The following is a 25,633-nucleotide window of genomic DNA, read 5'->3' as shown; positions in this document are numbered from 1 at the left end:
AAACCTAGAACCACGGCTTTCCTTTTATTTCAAACATCAGTGTCCTAGCTTTCTGCAAATTTGTCTGTCCACCCACATTGTCCCCACCTGAAACTGTTTTCCTGGCACAGGAAGGAAAGATGCTGTAAGAATTCTGGAACAGATGAGAAGATAAACGATTGTGTCTGGGAAAAACTGTAACATTTCACTTGTGTGTATGAGAGGGACAGTAAGACAGACAGCTGCTTCTCACTAAACACAACTTTCCCCCCTTGAAATTGTGTAGAGGACATAAGAAGTGACCTGATGGATCAGAAAAAGGCCTGTCTATTCCAGCATTCTCTGAATGACTAACCAGATGCCTGCCAATGTTTGAAAAGGAAAAGGTTCTGACCTCCTTTGACTCCTTTGCCTGGTCCTTGGACCCTAGTTGGCACAAAAGAGTCCTTGAGAAAGAGTACTTTGCAGAATGCTGCTTTTATTCTTAAAATAGTCTTCTCCAACCACGACCGACAGCTTTATACGTATCAAACACAACCAGCTTTCTACCATCCAACCAACCCACCACACACACAGTCAATGACCACTCTATATATACAATGGTGCCTCGGGTTACATACGCTTCAGGTTACAGACTCCGCTAACCCAGAAATAGTACCTCGGGTTAAGAACTTTGCTTCAGGATGAGAACAGAAATTGTGCTCCAGCGGCGCGGCAGCAGCAGGGGTCCCCATTAGCTAAAGTGGTGCTTCAGGTTAAGAACAGTTTCAGGTTAAGAATGGATCACCGGAACAAATTAAGTACTTAACCCGAGGTACCACTGTACAGACATATGTAGGTGAAAGGTTGCAAGAGTCACGCAGGCTTTGCCGATTCATTGTAGGCTACTGACTCAGTTCCTTTTGTATTAAAGAAACAGCAGCAAATTTTAAGCCATGACAACACTGACATGAAGGCCACAAGCAGAACATGGTTGCAATAGCACTCTCTCATTTGTGCTTCCATACAGCTGGTATTCAGAGACTTAGTGTTTCTGATACTTGAAGAAACACAAAGCCATCGTAAGCAGCAATCATTGATAGCCTTAACCTCCACGAATTGGAGGAACATATACGTGAGTGGGCACTACTTCATATTGTGGTACTGGATTCCATCGTTTAACTGTTGTATGAAGTAGTCATATCTATTTTGAAACACCTGGATTGCCTTCTAGTTAGCTTCTGGCTCAGTACAAAGTGCTAGTTTCAACCTCTGAATCCATAAACAACTCAGGACCCTGATATTTACCATCTTCTCAGCTATTTCTCTGGTCACTGAGATCCTCCATTAAGACTCTCTTTTGGGTACCTCACCTCTGAGGTGTCATAGTATTCTTCTAAGGCAGTGTGTTTCCCAATATCGTTTGCTTGAAACTGCAGGATGGGAGAGTGTTTGTGTCCTGCTTTGGGGCTTCCTGTAGGCATCTTGGATCCATTAGGACAGCTGTTGCATTGGATTTCCTATTGTACCACCATTATTCTCATTAGCACATAACAGCCCCTTACACTACTAGCACAACAGCCCTTCTGTTGGTGGTCAAAGAATGTTGATTCTTTAACTTTCCTTTTATGTATGTTGTGTTTCTATGTTTGTTTTATTCAGGAATTCGCTACAAGGATCTTATTGTTGGCGTGCCCAAGGAAATATACAAAAACGAGAAGAGAGTAGCTCTTTCTCCCGCTGGCGTCCAAGCTCTAGTGAAACAAGGCTTTAATGTGCAAGTGGAACATGGAGCTGGTGAAGAAGCTAAGTTCTCCGATGATCTATACAAAGATGCTGGAGCAAAAATTGGGGACTTGAAAACGGTGTTTGGATCAGATCTTGTGTTAAAGGCAAGTTTGCTAGTGAAATGTATAGACTTACATTTGTGAGAGTATGACATGGCAGCTTCATCTAGCCACCTCCACGCCTATATCTCTTGGGCAACCTTATTCAATGCACCCTAAGGTTGCCATGTGTCCTCTTTTTCCAGGACACGTCCTCTTCTTCAGGGGTAAAATTTCTGTCCAGGTGGATTTTTTTAATTTGCCAAAATGTCTCTGGCTATACTTTCTGGACGAGTCATAGACCTAACTGGTGGCTGAAGACTTGCTTTCCTCTTCTCTTCTCCTGCCCTCCTGAGCAATATATCACAGCTTCTATAGATGTCCAGTTTTTCTTGAGCATTCTTTCTGATATGTTTACAGGGTGGTTATACAAATTTGCCCATAGTGTGGTTATGGCTTCCCATCAATAACTTCTTCATCTTACACTGAAATTTCCCTGTCACTAGCTATAACAAGTCCTTGAGAGCCAGTGTGGTGTAGTGGTTAAGAGCGGTAGTCTCATAATCTGGGGAACCGGGTTCGCGTCTCCGCTCCTCCACATGCAGCTGCTGGGTGACCTTGGGCCAGTCACACTTCTTTGAAGTCTCTCAGCCTCACCTCACAGAGTGTTTGTTGTGGGGGAGTACAGGAAAGGAGAATGTTAGCCGCTTTGAGACTCCTGAAGGGGAGTGAAAGGCGGGACATCAAATCCAAACTCTTCTTCTTCTTCTTTTTTAAAAAGTGGATTTGTGGCACTAGGGTGTGCTACAATTCACTTTAGGGTGTGCTTTAATTCACTTTAATTGAACGGTAATTGAACAAACAGAAACTTCCATCATGCGCTTGAAACTCTCCTTCAAAACAGTGACAGTCTAGAAGGCACCCTTTGTTTACTCACTGTTTAGAGGACTAACACCCCCTGAAGCTGCTTGCTATAAGTCATCAATGTGGGGAGGGGGTGTAGAATGCAGGTATAATAAGAGTAAAGAAGGAAACATACAAATATCATCTTTGACTGAATTCACATTTACAATCAATGCACTTTTGCTGGGAGCCATTGTCATAACCTATGTCCTTAATCCTGCGTCACTAGGGTTGCCATATTTCATATTTCAAAAAGTAAAAACCAGGACACCCCAAAAGTATTTCAACTTGAACAGAGATGACTTAAGTCCAGTAGGACTGCAACTGAACATCATCATTATTGCGCAATACATTTTCATTACACTTTGCAGAAGTCAACAAAAAGACATTGTATCAGTATCAGCATCAAACTTTATTTGGGTCACAGACCAGCATATACTCTGGTTTCTCTTCAGATCGTATAAAAAGACATAGCCTTCACCCAAGAAGCTTACAATCTACATTTCAGCACAGGGGAAGACAAGGAGAGACGTGGAAAGGGGTGAATATGATTTGTTTCAGTTGTTGTGGGATAGGAACTAAAGGGTTACAGGCTTCATGGAAAAGGTGAGTTTGGGAGAGGGATTTGATTGAAGAGGTGGCATTCTATAAGTCAGCCTTCACCAGCTTGGTTCCCTCCTGATGTATTGGACTATGACTCCCATCAATCCTAGTCAGCACAGCTGAGTTGGCTGAGCCTCGTGAAACTTGTAGCCCAAAACATCTGGAAGACACTGAAGTGTAGGTGGGTTCCAACGAGGCAAGACACAGTGAAAACAGCACAAACCTTTATTGAACTAACAGAATTGGACAACAGGGGCAAGGCAACTGCTTATATACATTTCTGAAGGCCAGGGCCACTCCCAACGTGATTGGCTGTCTATACTTCCAAGCTGCGAATCACAACTCAGAGTTTAAGGGCCAATGGCAGAGGCCCGAATTCTGAAATGCTCTGTGATTGGATATCATGTATCGAATCAGAACACAGGGGCTCAGAATCCTTAGTCCAGACTCAAGTTCAGACAAACACAGACCACTGAATACATAACAGACACCATGTTGGAGAAGGTGTTCTGGAGGGTGTTTAATTTAGGTACATGGAAATATATATTTTGGATTAAACAAAGCATTTCTTTTCTTTCAGGTCAGAGCTCCAGTCTTTAATGAAGCGTTGGGAGTGCATGAGACAGCCCTACTGAAGGAGAAGGCGACACTTGTCAGCTTCATCTATCCAGCTCAGAACCCAGATCTGCTGGATAAACTTGCTCAGCGCAAAGCCACTGTCTTGGCAATGGACCAAGTTCCTCGAGTCACTATCGCTCAAGGATATGATGCCTTAAGTTCAATGGCCAACATTGCAGGGTGAGGATCCACAATATTCTCTCTACCAATGCTATTTTTTGTAGGGCTGAATTTTCTGTTTCAAATTCATATATGGCATTGCTTCTTACCCTTATCCTACTTGGACAGTTCTCAATTGCGGCCAGTTTGGCAATAGTGAAGGACCAGGGCTACCATTTCAGATTAATCAGTACAATTCTAGCCTCAGCCCCACTACAAATCTTTGCAGCCTCTCCCACTTTAGTGCCAGAAGGACAGTCAGCATGCTCAGAAGAGCCTAGGTAAAGGTGACCCCTGACCATTAGGTCCAGTCGTGGCCGACTCTGGGGTTGTGGCGCTCATCTCACTTTATTGGCCGAGGGAGCCGGCGTACAGCTTCTGGGTCATGTGGCCAGCATGACTAAGCCGCTTCTGGCGAACCAGAGCAGCACACGGAAACGCCATTTACCTTCCCGCCAGAGCGGTACCTATTTATCTACTTGCGCTTTGATGTGCTTTCGAACTGCTAGGTTAGCAGCAGCAGGGACCGAGCAATGGGAGCTCACCCCGTCGCGGTGATTCGAACCGCTGACCTTCTGATCGGCAAGTCCTAGGCTCTGTGGTTTAACCCACAGCGCCACCCGCGTCCCCAGAAAAGCCTACATCAATCTAAATCATAAAGGTGGGGAAACCCTGTCTCTGGGGGGAGGCTTTTGTCACAGGAAGAACCCATAGCTTGGGGCTCTGAAAGACTATTAGATTTCATTTGTTCTGCCCTCACAGAGCTACAGTTCTCAAGACTGGTTTACCAGTCAATCTCTCTTCTGAGGGAGCTTTGGGAATTGCAGCTCTATGAGGAGGATAAGGGTCTCATCACAGCTCTCAGCACCCTTAACAAACAACAGCTCCCAGGAGTCTTTGGGGTGAAGCCATGAATGTTTAAAGTGGCATGATACTGCTTTAAATGTATAGTACAGATGAGACTATAGGGACGCGGGTGCGCTGTGGGTTAAACCACAGAGCCTAGGACTTGCCAATCAAAATGTCAGTGGTTTGAATCCCTGCGACGGGATGAGCTCCCATTGCTCGGTCCCTGCTCCTGCCAACCTAGCAGTTCAAAAGCAAGTGCAAGTAGATAAATAGGTATCGCTCCGGTGGGAAGGTAAACGGCGTTTCTGTGCACTGCTCTGGTTCACCAGAAGTGGCTTAGTCATGCTGGCCACATGACCCGGAAGCTGTACACTGGCTCCCTCGGCCAATAAAGCAAGATGAACACTGCAACCCCAGAGTTGGTCACAACTGGACCTAATGGTCAGGGGTCCCTTTACCTTTACCGATGAGACTATATAGTTTTGCAGCAGCTACTGCTTTTTCTACCTACTGCAACTATTTCCTCCTAGCTGCTGCTGGACAAACCAAGAGCCCTGTTTGCTCCAGGAGGCTGAGGAGCACAAAGGAGCAGAGAAACAGAACTAAGAAAACTACCGTTTTTGGTATATTAAAAAGCCATGTTTGGATAGTAGGCCATGACTGTAAACCATCTGTGCCTGGCTTTGTTTCAGTTTGATACCAGAAGTGTTGATTAAACTGCACCGGGAATGGGATAGGTATGACCTCCAAATTGCAACCTGGGGATTACCATCATCGTTCCTTTTAACAACAAATTCAAGTGGCTGAGCACTTGAGTTAGGAACCAAAACAGGACCACACCAAAATAAGGAAGTGGCTTCCTCATACTCAAGGATTTCTTTGGTACACAGAAGAATATATAACAAATAACGTCTTTTAAAAAAATAAAACAAAAACAAGGAAACCCAAAACTGCCTGACAAGAACTTGTTACAAAATATGATGGCAATTGAGTCAACATGTCTGTGTAGAGGAAGGAGGTGTCTAAAGTAACCAAAAGTCAATTAATTCAGTGGTTTTATTATTATATTATAGTATTTATTATAGAATGATGATGATGATGATGATACACATAAGAGAGGAAAGGTGTTATGGGACGAAGGTGAGTTGAAAGAAACTAGCAGTTGGGAGCGGAGAATATAGCATAAGTTCCATGTGAAAGGATAATGGGAGAAGAAACTACAGGGGATGAGTAAATACATTTTGAGAGGAATGTTGGCGCGAGAAGCAGAATGACTGCTCCCCGCTTAAAACGGGGGGCGCCCTTTGCGTGGACGCGCACAGCCCCTAGATCTGGAGCGGCTCCAACAGCATAGGCTTGTTTTGCCTTCCCTCAGGTGGGATACCTGGAGGTCTCCGCCTACCTCAGTCAGTTGTCCAATCCCACCTGAGGGAAGCGTTGCCAAGGAGACCAGGCCAGGTAGGGGAGGGATTATCTGCCCACACAATAGAGGGAGGATCTTACCTGGGAATCCTCACTTGGCTCCAGAGCTTCTCCCACCCTACCCACCCTCAGTTAAGGTCTTATTTGCAGGTTAACTTTTCTTCACAGGTTTTGCAGGTTAACTTTTCTTCACAGGTATGCGGGCGCTGCTACGTTAAGGTCGCTGTTAAAGGACCGGAAAGGAATTTCCCTGCATTGGCAGGTTTCGCCTTTTCCGTAGCAAAACGTCACAACTTTGGCGGTATCAGGCCTTGGGCGGAATCCTTTAGTCCATCTTCCTCTTTGCGGCGGCGATACCAGGGTTCCCCATTAAAGGGGTTTCTGAAGGGAGGCTTTGACCGTACGCCGAAAGGTCGTCATTGCTCTCCCCTGCGGCGGCGGCGTTACGGGGGCGGCTATCTCTGCTTGAACATATGTTCTCCAGAGCCGGCCCATCCCCCCCCCACACACACTGGATAACCCTGATGCTCCCTAGGTCCCCGGCTGGGGACTGGGGAGGGAGAACGCCCAATGCCTGAGCCAAGGTCTACCCACATTTGAAATTTAATAAAGTTGTGGCCAATTTAATCCCATAGCACGTTGTCATGAGTTGTTATTCCACATGACAGGGGGGACCGCGCGGGATCTGGGGACTCCGCCTGTCCACGCAAAACATAAATGAAAAGGCCTTCTTCTCTCAGGGCTTCTGGATCAGCAAATTTTGTCCTAAATGTGGAGTGTGATTCACACTACTTCCAGAATAAATGTCTTGAGGAAATATGAGCTATGTACTATGGCAAACAATTTAGCAAATTCCAAAGATGAATTAGGTATCAGTAGAAAGTGAAGTCGGTAGCTGCTAGTTGATTAAGACAAACTCGGCTTCTATTGATCACTGTTTGGTGACTGTGGGCCTTCAGTAATGATCAGCCTTCTCAAATGGGCCCTGCTGATAGAAAGTTTGAGGACTCCTGTCTTAGATGGGGAGAATATACAGCAACTGTGTGTTGCAGGTCCAACATGCCCTATTATACATGAATATAGAGAAGATGTGTAGAATCTTCTAGGAGATATTAAGTGTGTTGTGTGGGAACGCTAATGACACTTAACCTCTCTGTCTTCTGTTCTGGGAGACATTATAATTTTGGGCCTCTTCAGTGGCCATTTATGACACCTCATTTGGGCAGAAGGAAAGTATGTGGGATGTTATTAGATGCCAGCACTTAGGAAGCAAGTAAGTGTTTAGGAAAACAGCCTGGAAAAATAGTGTTGTCAGATTTAAACCACAGTGTAAAGAGTGTGTAATAGCCCTGTAGCTGGAGAGATTACACCTGACTTAACATCTCCCAGATGCACGGTTCTTAAAAGACGCGAGAGTTTTCTCTGAATACAGCAATGGCAAGTCTGGCTTGGTGTCTTGACCAAAATGAGTCCGATTGAGATGAAGTGGCTTTAATTCTGAACCATTTCAAGATGCAGCATGTGTACATAATTGGTGTAGCATTTAAACCAGTTTGTTGGGTTGAAAGAAAGAAAAAATTCCAGCAGCTTTGAAATCAGTTCCAAACATGAATTGATTCAAAATGTGTTTATTCCTGAATGGCAATGACTGGCCCCAAAGGTTTTGGCTCATAGTACAGTCAATGTGATATGAAGGGCTTCAAACTCAAGCATACTTAGTTGGAAATATGGGACTTGCTTCTGAATGAATGTGGCTGGGACTGGGTCGCTGCTACTACCCGGTCATTCAAAAACACCTTGGATGTAAAATCTGATCTGGAGGCAATTTGGATTGACTTTCAAGTTTATCAGCTGAAGTTTATCAGCCTGTTCTTTCACAGGCTCTGCTTTTGTTGTGTTAATAGCAAAGTAAGGGTTGCCACATATTTCTGGGGCTGCAGCTGTTTCTGCAATTGGTTCCAGAACAGCTTTGTTTCTGAGCACTTCTAGAAGACAAATTAGGTGTCAGTAGCATATTCTGGACCTGCTTACCTGGATGCAATCTCCTGAGAAAACAGGGCCTTGATGTAGTCAATGTATTGCTTATACAATGGTTTTCTGGAAAGCAATGATGGCGCTCGACATGCCGCAGGGACGGCTCGTTTGATGTTCCTTTTCTGGCATAAGATGGCAACTTTTGCCATTTGCCAAGCCCAAAGATTGCTTGAACAGGGCTGCGTGCTGTCCTCCTTTGCACAAAACGCCCAAGAAGGGCAAAAGAGTCCAAACTAGACGTGACAGGAATTGTGTGAATGCCAGTAACCTGCATGGTTTTTGTCGTGCAAATAGCTGCCCAAAAAGAAGCCTATGTAGCCTCAGAATCTGAGAAGAGGAGAGGAAAAGGTTAACTACAGTGGTACCTCGGGTTACAACGCTTCAGGTTACATATGCTTCAGGTTACAGACTCCGCTAACCCAGAAATAGTACCTCAGGTTAAGAAATTTGCTTCAGGATGAGAACAGAAATCATGCTCTGGCGGCACGGCAGCAGCAGGAGGCCCCATTAGCTAAAGTGGTGCTTCAGGTTAAGAACAGTTTCAGGTTAAGAACGGACCTCCGGAACGAATTAAGTATTTAACCCGAGGTACCACTGTACTTCTCTTCCTGACTGTAGTAATGGGTAATGCTAAGAGTTATACACTGTGGCCAGTTATTATTCCTGTTATGATATATTTATTAATACCCACCCTTTCCCCTGACGGGATTCAAGGAAGCTTACAGATAAAGAAAGAACTGCAGGGAAAAAACAGGGAGGGGGGAACAGTACAATAATTAAAAACAACCAAACACTGATAGAATTAAAACTATATACATCTATAACATATATTAAAAGCATACCAATAATTACAATAAAAACAGCATGGCACCAGCCCTTTTGTTAAAAGCAGTCAGTTCCCAAATGCCTGTCAGAACAAGAAAAGAGAGAGCCAGTCTAGCTACTCTAGGGAGGGAATTCTAAAGTCTGGGAGCTGCCACCGAGAAGGCTCTCCCCAAAGTTATTATGGGCTGGAGCTAAGACTTGTTTAGCTTTTTCTAGTGGTTGCTTTCATTTTCCTGTCCAGTTGTATGTTAACCTGTTCATCAACAAACAGCCTCTTGTTCTGGTCTTACAAAATGAATAACCCGATATCTTATATAAGAACTAAACACTGATGTAAGGTAAAGGTAAAGGGACCCCTGACCATTAGGTCCAGTCGTGGCTGACTCTGGGGTTGCGGCGCTCATCTCGCTTTATTGGTCGAGGGAGCCGGCGTACATGTGGCCAGCATGACTAAGCCGCTTCTGGTGAACCAGAGCAGCGCACGGAAACACCGTTTACCTTCCTGCAGGAGTGGTACCTATTTATCTACTTGCACTTTGGCGTGCTTCCGAACTGCTAGGTTGGCAGGAGCAGGGACCGAGCAACGGGAGCTCACCCCGTTGCGGGGATTCGAACCGCCGACCTTCTGATCAGCAAGTCCTAGGCTCTGTGGTTTAACCCACAGCGCCACCCGCATCCCTAACACTGATGTAGTCCCCTGCAAAATAGTCTATCCAAAGCAGTGAACTGCATTTCAAGGAAAACTCCTCGTAGCATCAATGGGATGCTTGAAATGCAACTCGTAGCTTCTGAGGGGTGAAATGGGAGAGAAAGCGTTAAGTGTCCCTTCCCTAGCCCTGCAGTCCTGAGGCTGCTCAAGCATCCCTGCTATTGACATAACTAAAGATGGCGGCCTGCTGGACAGAGTCAGTTCTGTACCTCTTCCTTAAATACAGATGTATTGACACATCAACATTTGTGCACTGGAGTACTCTTTATCTGTTCCATCCTCCTTCGATCTTCAGTGGTAGCACCACAGTGCAGGTGAGATCATGCCAGTAGCTCCCTTGACCTGCAAAATGGCTTCGGTGTTGTATGGCATAAAACATACAGGCCTCCCTATTAGCACCTCAGTTTCAGTAGCCCAACAATCCTAATTTGGGGTCAACGGAGCTAGCACACAACCAAGGGAGATCAAGTACGCACAATGATTTTGAGGAGTCCCTGTGTTGCTCTGGCAGCTGTCTATGAGTCGACCTCCTGTTGGGTCATCTTGTAGGCAGAGTGAATGCAGGCATGGATGCAATTATTCCTCTTTACATATACAACAGAGGGATTCCCTTGTTAATCAGCGATAATGTAAACCCTGCGTGAAGTGAAAAATAAGGCAAACATTGCTGCGACTTTCCAAGGAACGTTTATGTTGGAAGCATTATGTTGGGTAATATCCACGGATGTGGATTTCCTTAACATGCTTTCAAAATGAACCCCCCCTGCAAAAACAAAACAAAACCCCGTTGCTTTAAAAAGAAAGAAATAATCTAAACCTCTTGTTTTCTTCTTCAGAGAACTAGAGTGAACCCAGAATAGCTCCTGTTGTTTGGAAGTTATACACCCCTAATGAACCTTAGACATGCCCAGCGCTTTTTTTCTGGGGGGACGCAGGGGTGCGCATACCCCTAAACATTTCGTGAATCTTTGTACTTTTGTCCATTACTGTACTGTGGTACCTCAGGTTAAGAACTTAATTCGTTCTGAAGGTCCATTCTTAACCTGAAACTGTTCTTAACCTGAAGCACCACTTTAGCTAATGGGGCCTCCCGCTGCCGCCGCGCCGCCACTGCGCAATTTCTGTTCTCATCCTGAAGCAAAGTTCTTAACCCGAGGTACTATTTCTGGATTAGCGGAGTCTGTAACTTGAAGTGTCTGTAACCTGAAGCATCTGCAATCTGAGGTACAGACCTGAGGTATAAATTACCATAGAGCGTATATTCAACACAAAAAACAGCGGCAATTTGTTGTTGACAAAGGACAGCTGGACATATAAAGGGCCCCATTACCTTCAGTAGCTTAGGGCCTCATCAAACCTAAATCCGGCCCTGATACGGGGTGATAATAAAACATTTCACTCTCCACCAGGTGCCTCTCCCAAAGTATTCATGGTTCCCTCCACAGCAATATTCCTGTGTTGGGCACTTGAAAGCATGTAACCAGCACTGATATAATTTGTTATGACAGTCAAATGTATTTTTTCACTTAGACAATTTATATCTTGGAGATGCTCTCGAGCAGTTGTTTGTTTTCTTGGGTGGCTTTTATTAATTCTCCTTTTGGTTGCTTTCTGTATATTTGTTAAGTCTGTTGCAATTTATTCACAAAGCCTACTGAAGAGCCAAGAAATATTTTCACCATTTTTTTTCTTCTCTCTCTCTCTCTCTCTCTCTCTCTCTCTCTCTCTCTCTCTCTCTCTTTCTTTCTCTCTAGGTACAAGGCTGTAGTCCTGGCAGCCAATCATTTTGGAAGATTTTTTACCGGGCAAATTACTGCAGCTGGAAAAGTTCCTCCGGCAAAGGTGCGAACAGTACAGTGGTACCTCTGGTTGCGAACGGGATCCGTTCTGGAGCCCCGTTCGCAACCTGAGCAGAACGCAACCCACGTCTGCGCGTGTACGGGTCACGATTCGCTGCTTCTGCGCATGTATGTGACGTCATTTTGCCCAGAAGTAACCCTTTCTGGTACTTCTGGCTTGCTGCAGGATGCAACCTGAAAACGCTCAACCTCAATTCAATTCAGTTTGCATTTAAAGGCAACTCTATGAAACTCACACTGCCCCAAACAATTTGAGAAAGGAACCATGGCCACCCTTTGAAACCCACACTCATGTGAATTTTGTGGTGCAGTTCTCCAACCAGGCAATGTTGACAATAATGCCTATGTTAGGGGAAAGCGTGCATCAAAATGAACTTGTTGGTGAAATAACATACAAAAATGCATTAAATTGTGGGGGGAATTGCTTGCAAAAATAGGTACATTTGTCAAAATTATGTACAAAGAATGTCTTTATTAGGAGGCATTCTCTCTCTCTCTCTCTCTCTCTCTCTCTCTCTCTCTCTCTCTCTCTCTATAATATTTATTAATTTTCAATTACAATAATCCAATAAAAGCCACATCATCACAATACCAAATTACAATACAATGTAAAAAGCCAATTATTCCAATACCAAATTAAACAATTTTAGGTGACTTCCTGTGTGCTGGATTTCAGGGTGCAAAGTTCTTATTTCTTTCTCCTTCCATAATCTTGATTAATCCAATTACAACAGTTCTGATCTTGCTCCTTTGTTTAACAGCCACTGATTTCTTGACTTTCATTCATGGCTGCATATCTAATAAATTTTATTTCTGCAAGAGGAGTTTGTATCCTACAAATTTCCTGTGTGAGGTGTTCCCTTGATGAATTTTCATGAGGGTTTGAAAATAAAAAATTACAAATTGCTGCAGAAATGTGGATAACTCAATTTAATGAGAAATTGAGAGGACCGTGATTGACAGATCCCTCCATTCCTATCTGCTTCCTTGCTAGGCCAATGAGCGAGCTGGCAAGCATCTATGGCTGCACCACCACTGTTGCAAAAGGCAAGTGAACAAGCAGGTTGCAGTGGTGAAGAGGAGAAGCAGCTGCAGGGGGCCCCTTGTCAATGGGCCCCCTTGTGGAGTGTAGACCCTTGACCCTAAACCCAACCATGCTGAACTCTGATGCCAACCCTGGATTAGTTATCACGCCATAGTTTTCTGTCTTGTAAAAGTTTGCAGCGAGGGTTGAGACTAATAAGCAGACAGTAAGTTTGCTCATGGTCTCATTTCCAAATCTTCCAAAGAGGAAGATTTGGGCCATCACATTCTTCCTTTATTCTAAACCATTTTATCCTGCTTAAGTGATGCGTGCTTTGTTCCAATAGTGTATCTTTGTTGCTATTTATTGCTATTGTTTTCCTTCCTAGATATTAATCATTGGTGGTGGTGTAGCTGGCTTAGCTGCAGCCGGAGCAGCTAAATCCATGGGAGCCATTGTTAGGGGATTTGATACCAGGTATAGTAAAAACAACAACAACAATTGCTATTTATACGCCGCCCATCTGGCTGGGTTTCCCCAGCCACTCTGGGCAGCTCCCAACAGAATATTAAAAACACAATAAAACATCAAACATTGAAAGCTTCCCTAAACAGGGCTGCCTTCAGATGTCATGTAGTTGTTTATTTCCTTGACATCTGGTGGGAGGGTGTTCCACAGGGCAGGTGCCACTACCGAGAAGGCCCTTTGCCTGGTTCCCTGTAACTTGGCTTCTCACAGTGAGGAAACCAACCGCCAGGTGGCTCTTGGAGCTCAACCTCAATATTTGGGGTGAACGATGGGAGTGGAGACGCTCCTTCAGGTATACTGGGCCGTGGCTGTTTAGGGCTTTAAAGGCCAGCAACAACACTTTGAATTGCGCTCGGAAACGTACTGGGAGCGAATGTAGGTCTTTCAGGACCGGTGTTATAGTAACTCAAATCCTCAAACCGTAAGCTGTTGTGAATCTTACAGAAACGCAGGGTCTTTAAAGATTGCTTACGGTGTGCATATATTCCTTTCCTGCTTGCAGCCTATGGTCTTACCAGTGTACCTACATCTCTTTGCAAATAAACCAGTAACTGAGCTTGATTGAATAAAAAGCAAAGATGAAACTCTGAAATCCACGGTTGGGTTGCAAAAATGTGGCAAGCTTTTGAGATCTTCCAGAACTCTTCGTCTGGCAAGATGTTACACAAAGCAGGGTGTGAGCAGAGCCGTCTTTCCCAGTGGGTTTACCGGTGTGTTGCGCCAGGGCGCCGGCCTCTCAGGGGCGCCCCAGTGAGTGAGGGAGCTGCACAGCTTTGCCAGTGGCCTCCCCTTTCTGTGATGGCCTGGGATTCGGACTCGGATGCTGAACCTGAAGGATCCCAGCCTACACAGGATTCCCCGCCTCCAGAACCAGCTGAGCCGGGGCTGGGGCATGAGCCTGAAGGGTCCTCACCTGTGCTGGATCCTCAGGTGCAGGTATCAGCTGAGTCTGCTCTGGCTCCTGAGGTGATGGAGAACCCATTGCCTGCAGGTGCTCCACTCTCAGCCCCATCAGAAGAAGCTGAGGTTGCCTCTGGGTCTGGTAACCCCTCCAGCCTCTCCTGAGCTGCAGAAGCTCAAGGCAGAGAGGCAGAGGGAACTAAGTTCCCGCAGGAGGAGTGCTCGCCTCCAGGCCAGGGGAGGCGAGTCACCAGAGGATCGGGACCGCCCTATGCCTCGGGGCAGATAAAAGCCAGCCAGGCCCAGTCCCAAGTTGCAGGAGCAACATTGTTGGTTGCTAGTTCCTGCCTGAACCCTGTCCTTCTTTCCTGCCTGAGCTCCTGACCCGCCCAGGCTCCCTGCTTGCATGCCTGTTCCTGACTTCTCCCGACTCCCTGCCCTGCACCCAGCTTCAGCTACTACGGACTGCCTCCACATTGCACCTTTGAGCACGGACCGGACTTGGACCTCACCTCTTGGGTAACCCACGGGACCAGCACACCTTTCCCTCGTGCACGCCCGCCAGCTGCGCCCCATCAACCATATGGCTGGGGGGCATGAAGCTTCCTTCCCAAGCCTCCACGGGAGGAGAGCGATCCCTGCAGAGGCTAGGACAACTTTGGGGATCGGGGGTGGGGCGCCGGAGGGATCTTTGCACCATGACGCCGGATATGCTTAAGACGGCCCTGGCTGTGAGTTCTAGAGAACTTGTCAGCTTACCACATTTGGTTGGTATTGCCCAAATATGAACTTTGGAGTTCTTCCTTGATGGACATTCTGCATTGGCATGGACAGCTACCTGTTTTTAGTGCATATTAGGTTAGCTACCTGTGGCTTTGGGACGTGGGTGGCGCTGTGGGTTAAACCACAGAGCCTAGGACTTGCTGATCAGAAGGTTGGCGTTTCAAATCCCTGCGATGGGGTGAGCTCCCGTTGTTCTGTCCCTGCTCCTGCCAACCTAGCAGTTCGAAAGCACCTCAAAGTGCAAGTAGATAAATAGGTACCGCTCCGGCGGGAAGGTAAACGGCGTTTTCGTGCGCTGCTCTGGTTTGCCAGAAGTGGCTTAGTCATGCTGGCCACATAACCCAGAAGCTGTACGCCGGCTCCCTCGGCCAATAAAGCGAGATGAGCGCCGCAACCCCAGAGTCGGCCACGACTGGACCTAATGGTCAGGGGTCCCTTTACCTTTTTACCTGTGGCTTGGAAAAGATCTGACTCGGCAGTGCCTGTGAAATTCTCCCCACTTTGCTTGCAGGCCTCCAGCTCTGGAGCAGTTCAAATCTCTTGGCGCGGAAACGTTAGAAGTGAGCATTGCTGAAGCGGGAGAAGGCGTCGGAGGGTATGCGAAAGAGATGTCCAAGGAATTTATCGAGGCGGAATTGGCCTTATTTGCCAAACAGTGCAAAGAGGTGGATATTGTTATTAGCACTGCCCTTATTCCAGGTACTGTACAACTTTATAACGATTCCAGATGCCCTTGGCAGAGTGTGCTCCTTATTAGGAGCTTGCAGATCCAGTCACCAAGGAGGTAGCCAAGAGGAGGGGCTGTAGCTCAGTGATGCTGAAGGTCCCTGGTCCAACCCATTGCATCTCCATGGGGGACAGAGAAGGACTCCCTGCCTGAAACCCTGAAGGGCCACTGTCAATCAGTGCAAACAATATTGAGCTAGATGGACCAGTGGTCTGACTCAAGATAAGACAGCTTCCTATGCCAGACATTCCTCCTCTGAATTCTTTGCGAATTGCATTGTACCTGGTGGGTGGGCATGTGATACAAGATAGCTTCTACTCCATCAGATTGTGTGTGAAGAACTTGGGTGTTTGTGTATTACAGTGGTACCTTGGTTCTCAAACTTAATCCGTTCCAGAAGTCCGTTCCAAAACCAAGGCGCGCTTTCCCACAGAAAGTAATGCAAAATGAATTAACCTGTTCCAGACTTTTAAAAACAACCCCAAAACAGCAATTTAACATGAATTTTTACTATCTAACAAGGCCATTGATCCATAAAATGAAAGCAATAAACAATGTACTGCACTCACACAATCAATCAATCAATCAATCAATCAGTAGCTGAACTCGGTTCTGCACAGTCACAAAAAAGAGCTGCAAAAACAAATACACAAAATAAATAGCAAAAACAGACAGACATCACCATAACACTCAAAACAGAAGTGTGGCACCTCAAATCAGAAGCGTAACACTCAAAATGGAGCACGTTCGGCTTCCAAAAAAAGTTTGCAAACCGGAACACTTACTTCCGGGTTTGCAGTGTTTGGGTTCCAAGTTGTTTGAGTACCAAGGCGTTTGAGAACCAAGGTACACTGTACTGGTCTTCGACTTTATCCCAGGTAATTGACAGCAGGGACAAGTGGCACAGAGGAAAGAGGAAGCATTTCAAAGGCATTTCAAAGCCTTAGGTAAAACGATAGAAGTGGTCCCAAATTCCTGCACCTAATATTTCAATATTAAGCCTTACAATAAAAATGATGCATGTTTTATTATTATCATTATTCATTTGTTTCAGCCTGCCCTCAACCAAAATATCTCAGGGGAGGGTACATTGATGGTGATGATGATGATCTAATTTCTATACCGCTTAATTTATTAAAAATATATTTCAGTGGTGTACAGAAAAACGAAACAACAACAAACAACTTAAACAAAAAATTTACAAAAATACATAGTTACATACTGTCAGGGAATCAGGAGCAGGAGCAATGGGGAGAGAGGAATTGGAGAGCGAAGGGGAAGAATCCGAGGGCAGTGTAGGGGAGTATGACAGTGGCCCGAGAGATTCCATGAGCTTCTCCAGCGAATCAGAAGATTCCCAGAAGGGGGCGCCGATGGTCCGGGCAAGGGGGGTCCCAGGGGGGATGCACCAGAAACAAGGAGCCAGAGGGGAACCCCAAAACAGCAGTGGAGGATCGGGACCAGTTTCCCCACCAGAGCGTAGTGGGGGGGAAGAGTCACATGTGTCAAGGCCAGCGTCTCCTCCAGAGAGGGAGTCAGGGCTGACCACGCCTCCATCGGAGAGTGGAGGAACGGAAGGGAGGTCAGTTGCAGCTAGCCCCCCCGAAGGGGGAAGCAGTGACAGCAGCAGTGAAACGGTCAGGAGGAAAGCTGCTGGCTGGGCGCGCGCGCCAAGTTCAAATGTGCAGGCGCGCGGGACAGCAGGAGACCCGGATGGGGAACCAGCTCCTAAAGCCCGCCGGAGGGAGGGAGACGGCTCAGGGGAATCAGCGTCAGAGGAGGCTAGAAAGGGTGAGACCCCAGCGGGCAGGCGGACCCAGAGGAGGAAAGAGCAGCGGAAAAGGTGGAGCAAGGCTAGAATCTTAAACTGGTGTCAAGGGGGAGGAGACTCAGACGGAGCATCAACGGTCTAACGGTTGAGACGTAGAGCTGCGCGCTGCGGCTCTGGAAGTGAAACTGAACTTCAATAAAGACTTTTGTACTTAACAACGAAGCAGCGTTGGTCCTTTGTGAGCTGGGACCTAGGGTAGCTCTGACACATACGTATAAAAATGTTACATTTATACAAAGTTACTAATATATAGAGATCAATACCAATTCGTTTTCCTTCTGACACACCCTCCCTCTCAGCCTCTAGCATAAAGTGCTTTAGCAGACTTCTGAGGAAAATATGGGACCAGGAAAAGCTCAGGCTGCAAGAACTACAGATGAATCCTCTTTTCATGCATGTGTGAGACTGTTAAGGGTCGAGACAGGAGGGTTATGTGGTATGGAAACCAAGTGCAAATGTACAGAGCCCTCCCTTGATCTTCACACTAACTCCACCCCCATAAAATCCAGGAACAGGCAAAAATGGTATCAAATCAAATCATTCCATTATTGCTTTGTTGTATGTGCTTTTGTTGGTACCTGCTCAGGCTTTTTTAAAAAAATGCTATGCGCTGTATTAAAACTGATGAGAATCCCTACATTTCGTTTCTTTTCTTGCAAATTGCAACAGGGAAAAAGGCTCCTACCCTGATTACTAAGAATATGGTGGAATCCATGAAGGATGGCTCCGTGATTGTAGATCTTGCAGCTGAGGCTGGTGGCAATGTGGAAACCACCCAACCCGGAGAGCTTCACATTCACAAGGTTTGTAGAGGGCCTCTTTGGGGCACTTTGTCCCCCTCTTGATTAATGAGATGCCTTGCTTTGTTACATGTGGATCATGCCCTTCTTCCAAGGTTTCCACAGCATTGTACGTTGGGTTCTCAGGTGGCCCCACATCCAGATACAGGCTAAGACCAGATCTTCTTGACCATATTAGATACTTTCAGGGTTCCTGCTCTTTCAAGAATATAGCTAGGGAAAACTAGATTTGTATAATAATAATAATAATAATAATAATAATAATAATAATTTATTTATACCCCGCCCATCTGGCTGAGTCTCCCCAGACTTGGTGCTGATGGGGGGCTCATATTTTCCTTCCAGCGTACCACAGACATTAGCTTTACTGGCTGCGTTTGTTTCATCTGTCAATATCGCAGGTACAAAATTTACTAATGTAAATAATATTTTTATTTATTATTTATTTATACCCCCCCATCTGGCTGGGTTTCCCCAGCCACTCTCGGTGGCTCCCCATCAAATGTTAAAAACAGTACAGCATTAAATATTTAAAACTTCCCTAAACAGGGCTGCCTTCAGATGTCTTTTAAAGATAGGATAACTGCTTATTTCCTTCACATCTGAAGGGAGGGTGTTCCACAGGGTAGGCGCCACTACCGAGAAGGCCCTCTGTCCGGTTCCCTGTAACCTCACTTCTCGCAATGAGGGAACCGCCAGAAGACCCTCGGCACTGGATCTCAGTGTCCAGGCTGAACGATGGGGGTGGAGACGCTCCTTCAGGTATACAGGACCGATACTACTGATCTTCCAAGGAAATAAGTTGGCCCTGGGAAAAATTTTCCCCTCCTTCCCATTGAAACTATTTTGGTCGTATTGATCCATCTAGCACAGTACAGTTTCCTTCAACTGCCAGCTGCTCTCCAAGATCGGAAGTCAGCTGAGATCCTTTTAACTGGAGGTGACGGAGATTCATCCTAGCACCTTTGACATGAAAATCAGGCGATGTACCACTGAGGTACAGGCCCTTGCCCATTGCTTAAGTCATGCTTGCATTTTATGATGGGGTGAGGAACCTGGAGTCCTCCCAATGTTGTTGGACTCCAACTTCCATTATCCTTGAACCTCTTCTTTTTTGGCCATCATTCGTAGCCAAGTAAGATTGTCTTCCATGAACACTGTCTTAACAGCGAGTCCGTAAGTGACTGTGGAGGCCAATTCTGAATCCACACATCCTTCCACAGTGGGACATAGGTTTCCAGGTGGGAGTTGATCATGGTGAGGGTTTGGTAAAGGCTGTTCTCCAATTGGAGTGCTCGCAGGCCAGTGTTTCCCACTTATCAGTGTTTATACCACATTTTTAAAGATTTGCCTTGAGAGAGTCTTTGACCCTCTTTTGTTGACCACCAGCATTACGCTTTCCATTTTGAAGTTCGGAATAGAGTAGTTGCTTTGGAAGACGATAGGCATGACCATGCTGGGTGGGGCTTATAGGGGCTCCACCCCTATGGCATATGACTTTCTTTTTCCACTTTCCATCCCATCGCATTTTGAGTAGTATAAGGGCATCTTCTCTCTTTTTTTATTCTTAAAAAAATGCTTCCCATACCATTGTCTATTAGAGTAAAGCTAAATGGCTTTTCTTATACTGTAGACTCGCCAAAAACTGAATGGAGAAGTGGTGGGGTGGGTTTTTGTTTTTGCAAGAGTGTGTGTGTGCACTGGCGGAGGAAGAGGAGTGCAGGGGAAGCGCACCGTTCCTGGCAGCGCGATCCCGGTGGGGTTCCATTGCGGCTGCTCCCCCACCCACGCTGGGCGCCCCGCCCCCACAGGACACGTGCCATGCCCCTTTGGGTGGGACACCACGCCCCCATGACGTATGCCAGCCCTGCCCTGCCTGCTCTTCGCCCCCCCCCCCCCGGTGCCGGAGCATGAAGCTCCACCTCTCTCTCTCTCTCTCTCTCTCTCTCTCTGTGTGTGTGTGTGTGTGTGTGTAAATAAAGTAAATATATTGTCTCCACCATCCCAGGAAAGGCAGTGGTTTTCTAGTGATTTCTTACTTACTGCTTCCCAGAGCTTTTACCAGTGTTGTGTAGAGCTGCTAGGAGTCACTAGGGCTTCGTTATAGGGGAGGAACATAGAGTCCATTGTTGGTTCTAAAGCCCTGTAATATTTGCCAAGGTGAACAATGGAATGAGTGACTTAAGTGCAGCAAAAGGCTTCAGTGGTGTGTCTGGGGATGAGGGCGGGGGAATTTGATTCAGTTTAAAAGTGAACTTATGTAATTTGCCGTTTCCAAAACAGTGTACAAACTAAAACACAACCAACCTTTGAAATTCACATTTTTTTCCTGATTTTTTCAGTGCGGTTCTCCAGTCAAACAGTGTATACAAAAAAAATGCATGTGCTTGGATAAGTTGTGCATAAAAATGCATGAAAATAAGATGCAGAATATATTATAGAATAAAGAAAATTCCTCTTCAAAAATGTGTATATTAGACAAAATTGCATAAAATGTGTGTTTTAAAAGAAATGTGCACTAAAACGCTGATGGATTTTAAGGACTCCCTTTTTTAAAAGTGGTGTTGTATCCAACTAAGTCCCACTCAGAGCAGACCCACTGAAAAAGTAGGGCCGAGTCAGTCATGTCCATTAATTTCAATAGGTCTACTTAAAGGACTAGCATTGGAAACAACCTATCCACGAGAGTGCATTCCTCTTGTGATAGGAATTTTGAGGTCTTAGATATATGGTAATGTTCATAAGTGTACCAACCAACCACGTACATAGATCAGCACAGGAAGACTGACCTGGAACCATTTTGATTCCTAAAATGAGCAAATGTTTTCTCTGCAAGGTCAAAGTGGGAAACCTCCCATTGTCTCTTTCCTCACAAATCCTGTCTTAAGGGTACATTTAAGATACGAATAGGGTGTGAGCCTGTGACCTGGCCCAGGAACTAAGTATTTATCACTACAAAAGAATGGCCAGGCTCCCCAGGCAATCCAATCAAGTAACCTGCCAGACAGGAGAAAAACAACATTCAAATTTCTGTTTAGACCGCATTTTCTGTGATGTAGGTATGATGTATCTGGGGGGTGGTCTTAGTCACACCCCTTCTGAATGATGTTTCTGGGGGTGGTCTTGATCTACAGAGTGGCAATTTCAAAAGTATTTATAAAGCCTTGCGTACCATTGTTCTGGGTTCCTCCTCCTCTCCTGCGGATGAGGGGAGCACCCTGTTGCAACAGATCAATAAAGATCAAGCTTACTAGCTGCTTTGCTTCTCAATATTCTCTGGTTGGCCTCTGTTATCTTCTCCTACCAATAGAGAACCTATGTAAGGACTCTATATGGGCTCTTGGATACCCCATAAGGGAAAAGGGCAATTTTTGTTTACAACACTCTTCAGAGGAACACATATTCACAGTGACCCATAATTAATAGGCATACATTCCCTACTTCCATGTCTGGCTGCCAATCCAAACCAGGCAGGCAGAACCATAAAGGGCTAAAGGATACCAATCAATATCTGGATTTTCAAACCAAACAAGGTATTTCACAGGTGGGGGATTTGCAGCACAAGTATGTACCCAGCCCAGCCTACAATGTGTTGTTGTTGTTTAGTCGTTTAGTCGTGTCCGACTCTTCGTGACCCCATGGACCAGAGCACACCAGGCACTCCTGTCTTCCACTGCCTCCCGCAGTTTGGTCAGACTCATGTTTGTAGCTTCGAGAACACTGTCCAACCATCTCGTCCTTTGTCGTCCCCTTCTCCTTGTGCCCTCCATCTTTCCCAACATCAGGGTCTTTTCCAAGGAGTCTTCTCTTCTCATGAGGTGGCCAAAGTATTGGAGCCTCAGCTTCAGGATCTGTCCTTCCAGTGAGCACTCAGGGCTGATTTTCTGAAGAATGGATAGGTTTTATCTTCTTGCAGTCCATGGGACTCTCAAGAGTCTCCTCCAGCACCATAATTCAAAAGCATCAATTCTTCGGCGATCAGCCTTCTTTATGGTCCAGCTCTCACTTCCATACATCACTACTGGGCCTACAATGTATGGGCATTTATTTCACAGTACCGTACCCAACATAACTGGTGTTTTGCTAGTGAATAAAAGGCTCTGAACTCACTATGGACTTAAAGTCAAAACTTGCACACTCCTTAAAAAACCTAGAATCAGAATGTTCAGGTTTTCTTTTTCATTTCTTTTATTTTTGAAACAACGACAAGGGGATAGTTATGATATTTTCTCACTAAATGTATTTGCTTACAAATTTCTCAGGACTAATTGGAGTGCAATTAATCTGCAAAGTACATCTTGTAACCATGATAGCATCGGGCAACTAAGAGGTGTTTTCAAACCTTTAAAATGCATTTTGCTTCTTCATTCTTGAAATAAGCACCATATGACTGTATAGCTCATTCCCCGAATGGCCTCCCAGCTTGTTCAGTCATTGGCTCCCGGTCAAAAGTAAAGCCTTTCCTTTCCCCTAAGCATCAACACAAGCCGTTCGTTTTAAAAAGGAGAAACCACTTAGCTTGTAAAATGAAGTGTCAGAAAATCCACAGACATGTGCAAGGTTTGATTTAAACCATTCAAGAAGGCATTTGGGCATATAAGTGGTAGATAAATAAATAAATTTGCTGTTGGTTCTGAAAGGTGCACCAGGTCTGGGCAAACTGCATGAGGAAAGTTTCTAGACAATGCATGAGAAACACTTTTAGAAAAATAATAATGTTTGTTTATTTCGTTTCCCCCAGGGCGTGGTGCATATTGGTTACACGGACTTGCCAAGTCGCATGGCTACTCAGGCCAGTAGCCTTTATTCAAACAACATCTTGAAGTTATTAAAAGCTATTTCTCCCGACAAAGAATACTTTTACTTTGAGCCAAAGGATGATTTTGATTATGGGACTATTGATCATGTAATTAGAGGGACTATGGTAATGAAGGTGAGAGTCTCCCTGCCCTCCCCCTTCCCAAAATACTTCAATTAACAGTTTAACAAATGCATGCAGAAACCCAGTGAAACCCAGACTCTTAAAGAATAAAGGGGGAGTATCCAAATGCATTTAATGGAACACAAGATAAAGATAATTTAAGAGTTGTCACTGCTGATTCTTTGCTTGAGGCATGAGTCTGGCTTTGCACCTGCAAGAGCAGCCAATATTGAACCCTCCAAGTGTGGTTGGGCTACAGCCCCCATCAGACCCAGCTTGCAGCACCAGTGGTCTAGGATGATGGGAGTTGTAGTTCAACAACATCTGTAGGGCCACAGGTCGTGCTGTGGTCTAAACCACTGAGCCTCTTGGGATTGCTGATCAGAAGATTGGTGGTTCAAATCCCTGTGATGGAGTGAGCACCCGTTGCTCTGTCCCAGCTCCTACCAACTTAGCAGTTTGAAAGCATGCCAATGCAAGTAGATAAATAGGTACCACAGCTCCCTCGGCCTGAAAGCAAGATGAGAATCACAACCCCATAGTCGCCTTTGACTGGACTTAACCATCCAGGGGTCCTTTACCTTTACCTTACCTGTGCAACAGAGATTCCAGCTGTTATCTTATGACTGTATCCTAATGAGAATCTTTCCCTGCTACAGGAAGGGAAAAAAATATTTCCTGCGCCTTTGCCCAAAACCGTACCACCTGCTGCCCCAGCTAAGCAAAAAACCGTCCTGGAGCTAGAAGCAGAAAAACAAGCTTCCATCTCGCCATTTAGAAAGACCATGACGTCAGCAGGAGTTTATACGACAGGTATTTCTGTTGGGATACTGCCAGGGAGAAAGAGTCCATCATGACCCCACGTCGTCTCCGTTGCGATCCATCGACGTTCCGTAGACACGCTGTATCATTCAATTAGCGACACGAGCTCCAGAAATAGCTTGCCACATTCCAGAGCTGATGCACGCTTTATCAGCAGAATTCACACAGCAAAAGATGCACGCAGGAGAGCATTATTTACAACTTTATTCAGCGTTGGTCAGAACAAAGAAAACATGACTGCCTGTGTTGATGTTTCAGGCACAGAGAGAAAACGAAAGCATAGACACAACAGAAACATCCTGTGAACAGGAAATACGCAGGCTGTGACACAAACATCCTGCTCCCTTTTAAGGTGGAACGGAAATATCCTAACAATTTCATCTTTTAAAAAAATTGCAAAGCCACATTCCATACACATGTTGGGGAAAGTAGCCTTGCACCTGCCTTTTCTACCAACTGTGGGTACGGCTGTAACATCAGAAACTGGATATAACATTTGCACTGGATTTGCACCTGTAGGCCCAAAGCAGAGGGCAATTTCCCAGATTTTATGTGATTTTAATGTGTGCCAGCCTCACCATTAAGCCGAGTGTAGCAGCCAGCTTCAGGCAGCTGACTTTGGTTGGCATGCAGCGGCAGCAAATTATTCATTGATTTATTATTATCATTAGTTCTTTTAGTGCCAGGGAGGGGAAGAGGGGATTAGGTAGTATGTACCTTGACTTTGGGGTGCCATTTGCTGTCCCCCCTCCCCAACAAGGCAGCAATATTTCTTGGTCTGGTCCTCCTGATAGCAACTTACGCACCTAGTGCCTATGTAAAAGTTGTGTAGGACAGGCACCTTAATCCCAGAGTGCATTTACTAAACAGCTGGGGTGGGCAGCAGTGCGGAGTTTTGCTGCCATATATATAGGAGGGACGCGGGTGGTGCTGTGGGTTAAACCACAGAGCCTAGGACTTGCTGATCAGAAGGTCGGCGGATCGAATCCCCGCGACGGGGTGAGCTCCCGTTGCTCGGTCCCTGCTCCTGCCAACCTAGCAGTTCAAAAGCACTTCAAAGTGCAAGTAGATAAATAGGTACCACTCTGGCGGGAAGGGAAACGGCGTTTCTGTGTGCTCTGGTTCCGCTGCTCTGGTTCCGCTGCTCTGGTTTGCCAGAAGTGGCTTAGTCATGCTGGCCACATGACCCGGAAGCTGTACGCCGGCTCCCTTGGCCAATAAAGCAAGATGAGCGCCGCAACCCCAGAGTCGGCCACGACTGGACCTAATGGTCAGGGGTCCCTTTACCTTTTTATGGGGGCGGTGTGGGGACTAAAGTTTTCCTCGGACTGGGATTTGTCAGGCTGCATATGCAGCTCTGTACGTTTTCCAGTTTCCTCCATGGGGAGGAAAAAACCCACACATTGATGAGCATAGAAAAGTAATATGTTCAGGAGACGAGTTCTTCCTTCTTCCTGATATGTGCCGGGACTATTTTAATGGACAGCATTCAGGTGTGCAACTCGCTGCTTGCTGTGGTTACAGGCCCCGAA

General features: G+C 45.8%; 1 protein-coding gene across 2 annotated transcripts in view; it reads left to right on the top strand.

The window, feature by feature from the left end:
- LOC310749431 (NAD(P) transhydrogenase, mitochondrial-like) overlaps nucleotides 1–25,633 on the top strand; it is a 76,731-nt gene that overhangs the window by 14,968 nt on the left and 36,130 nt on the right. For both annotated transcript variants that reach the window (XM_083586338.1, XM_083586339.1), the window contains 8 exons: nucleotides 1,621–1,850; nucleotides 3,871–4,088; nucleotides 11,661–11,748; nucleotides 13,178–13,266; nucleotides 15,512–15,699; nucleotides 18,228–18,361; nucleotides 23,100–23,291; nucleotides 23,939–24,092. In XM_083586338.1, the coding sequence (XP_083442464.1) occupies nucleotides 1,621–1,850; nucleotides 3,871–4,088; nucleotides 11,661–11,748; nucleotides 13,178–13,266; nucleotides 15,512–15,699; nucleotides 18,228–18,361; nucleotides 23,100–23,291; nucleotides 23,939–24,092 (1,293 nt within the window). The remainder of the gene's footprint in view (nucleotides 1–1,620; nucleotides 1,851–3,870; nucleotides 4,089–11,660; nucleotides 11,749–13,177; nucleotides 13,267–15,511; nucleotides 15,700–18,227; nucleotides 18,362–23,099; nucleotides 23,292–23,938; nucleotides 24,093–25,633) is intronic.

Source organism: Podarcis filfolensis (genome assembly GCF_964270895.1).
Source record: "Podarcis filfolensis genome assembly, chromosome: 14".
In the NCBI taxonomy this organism is placed as follows: domain Eukaryota; kingdom Metazoa; phylum Chordata; class Lepidosauria; order Squamata; family Lacertidae; genus Podarcis; species Podarcis filfolensis.
This window is presented reverse-complemented; position numbering and strand designations above follow the sequence as displayed.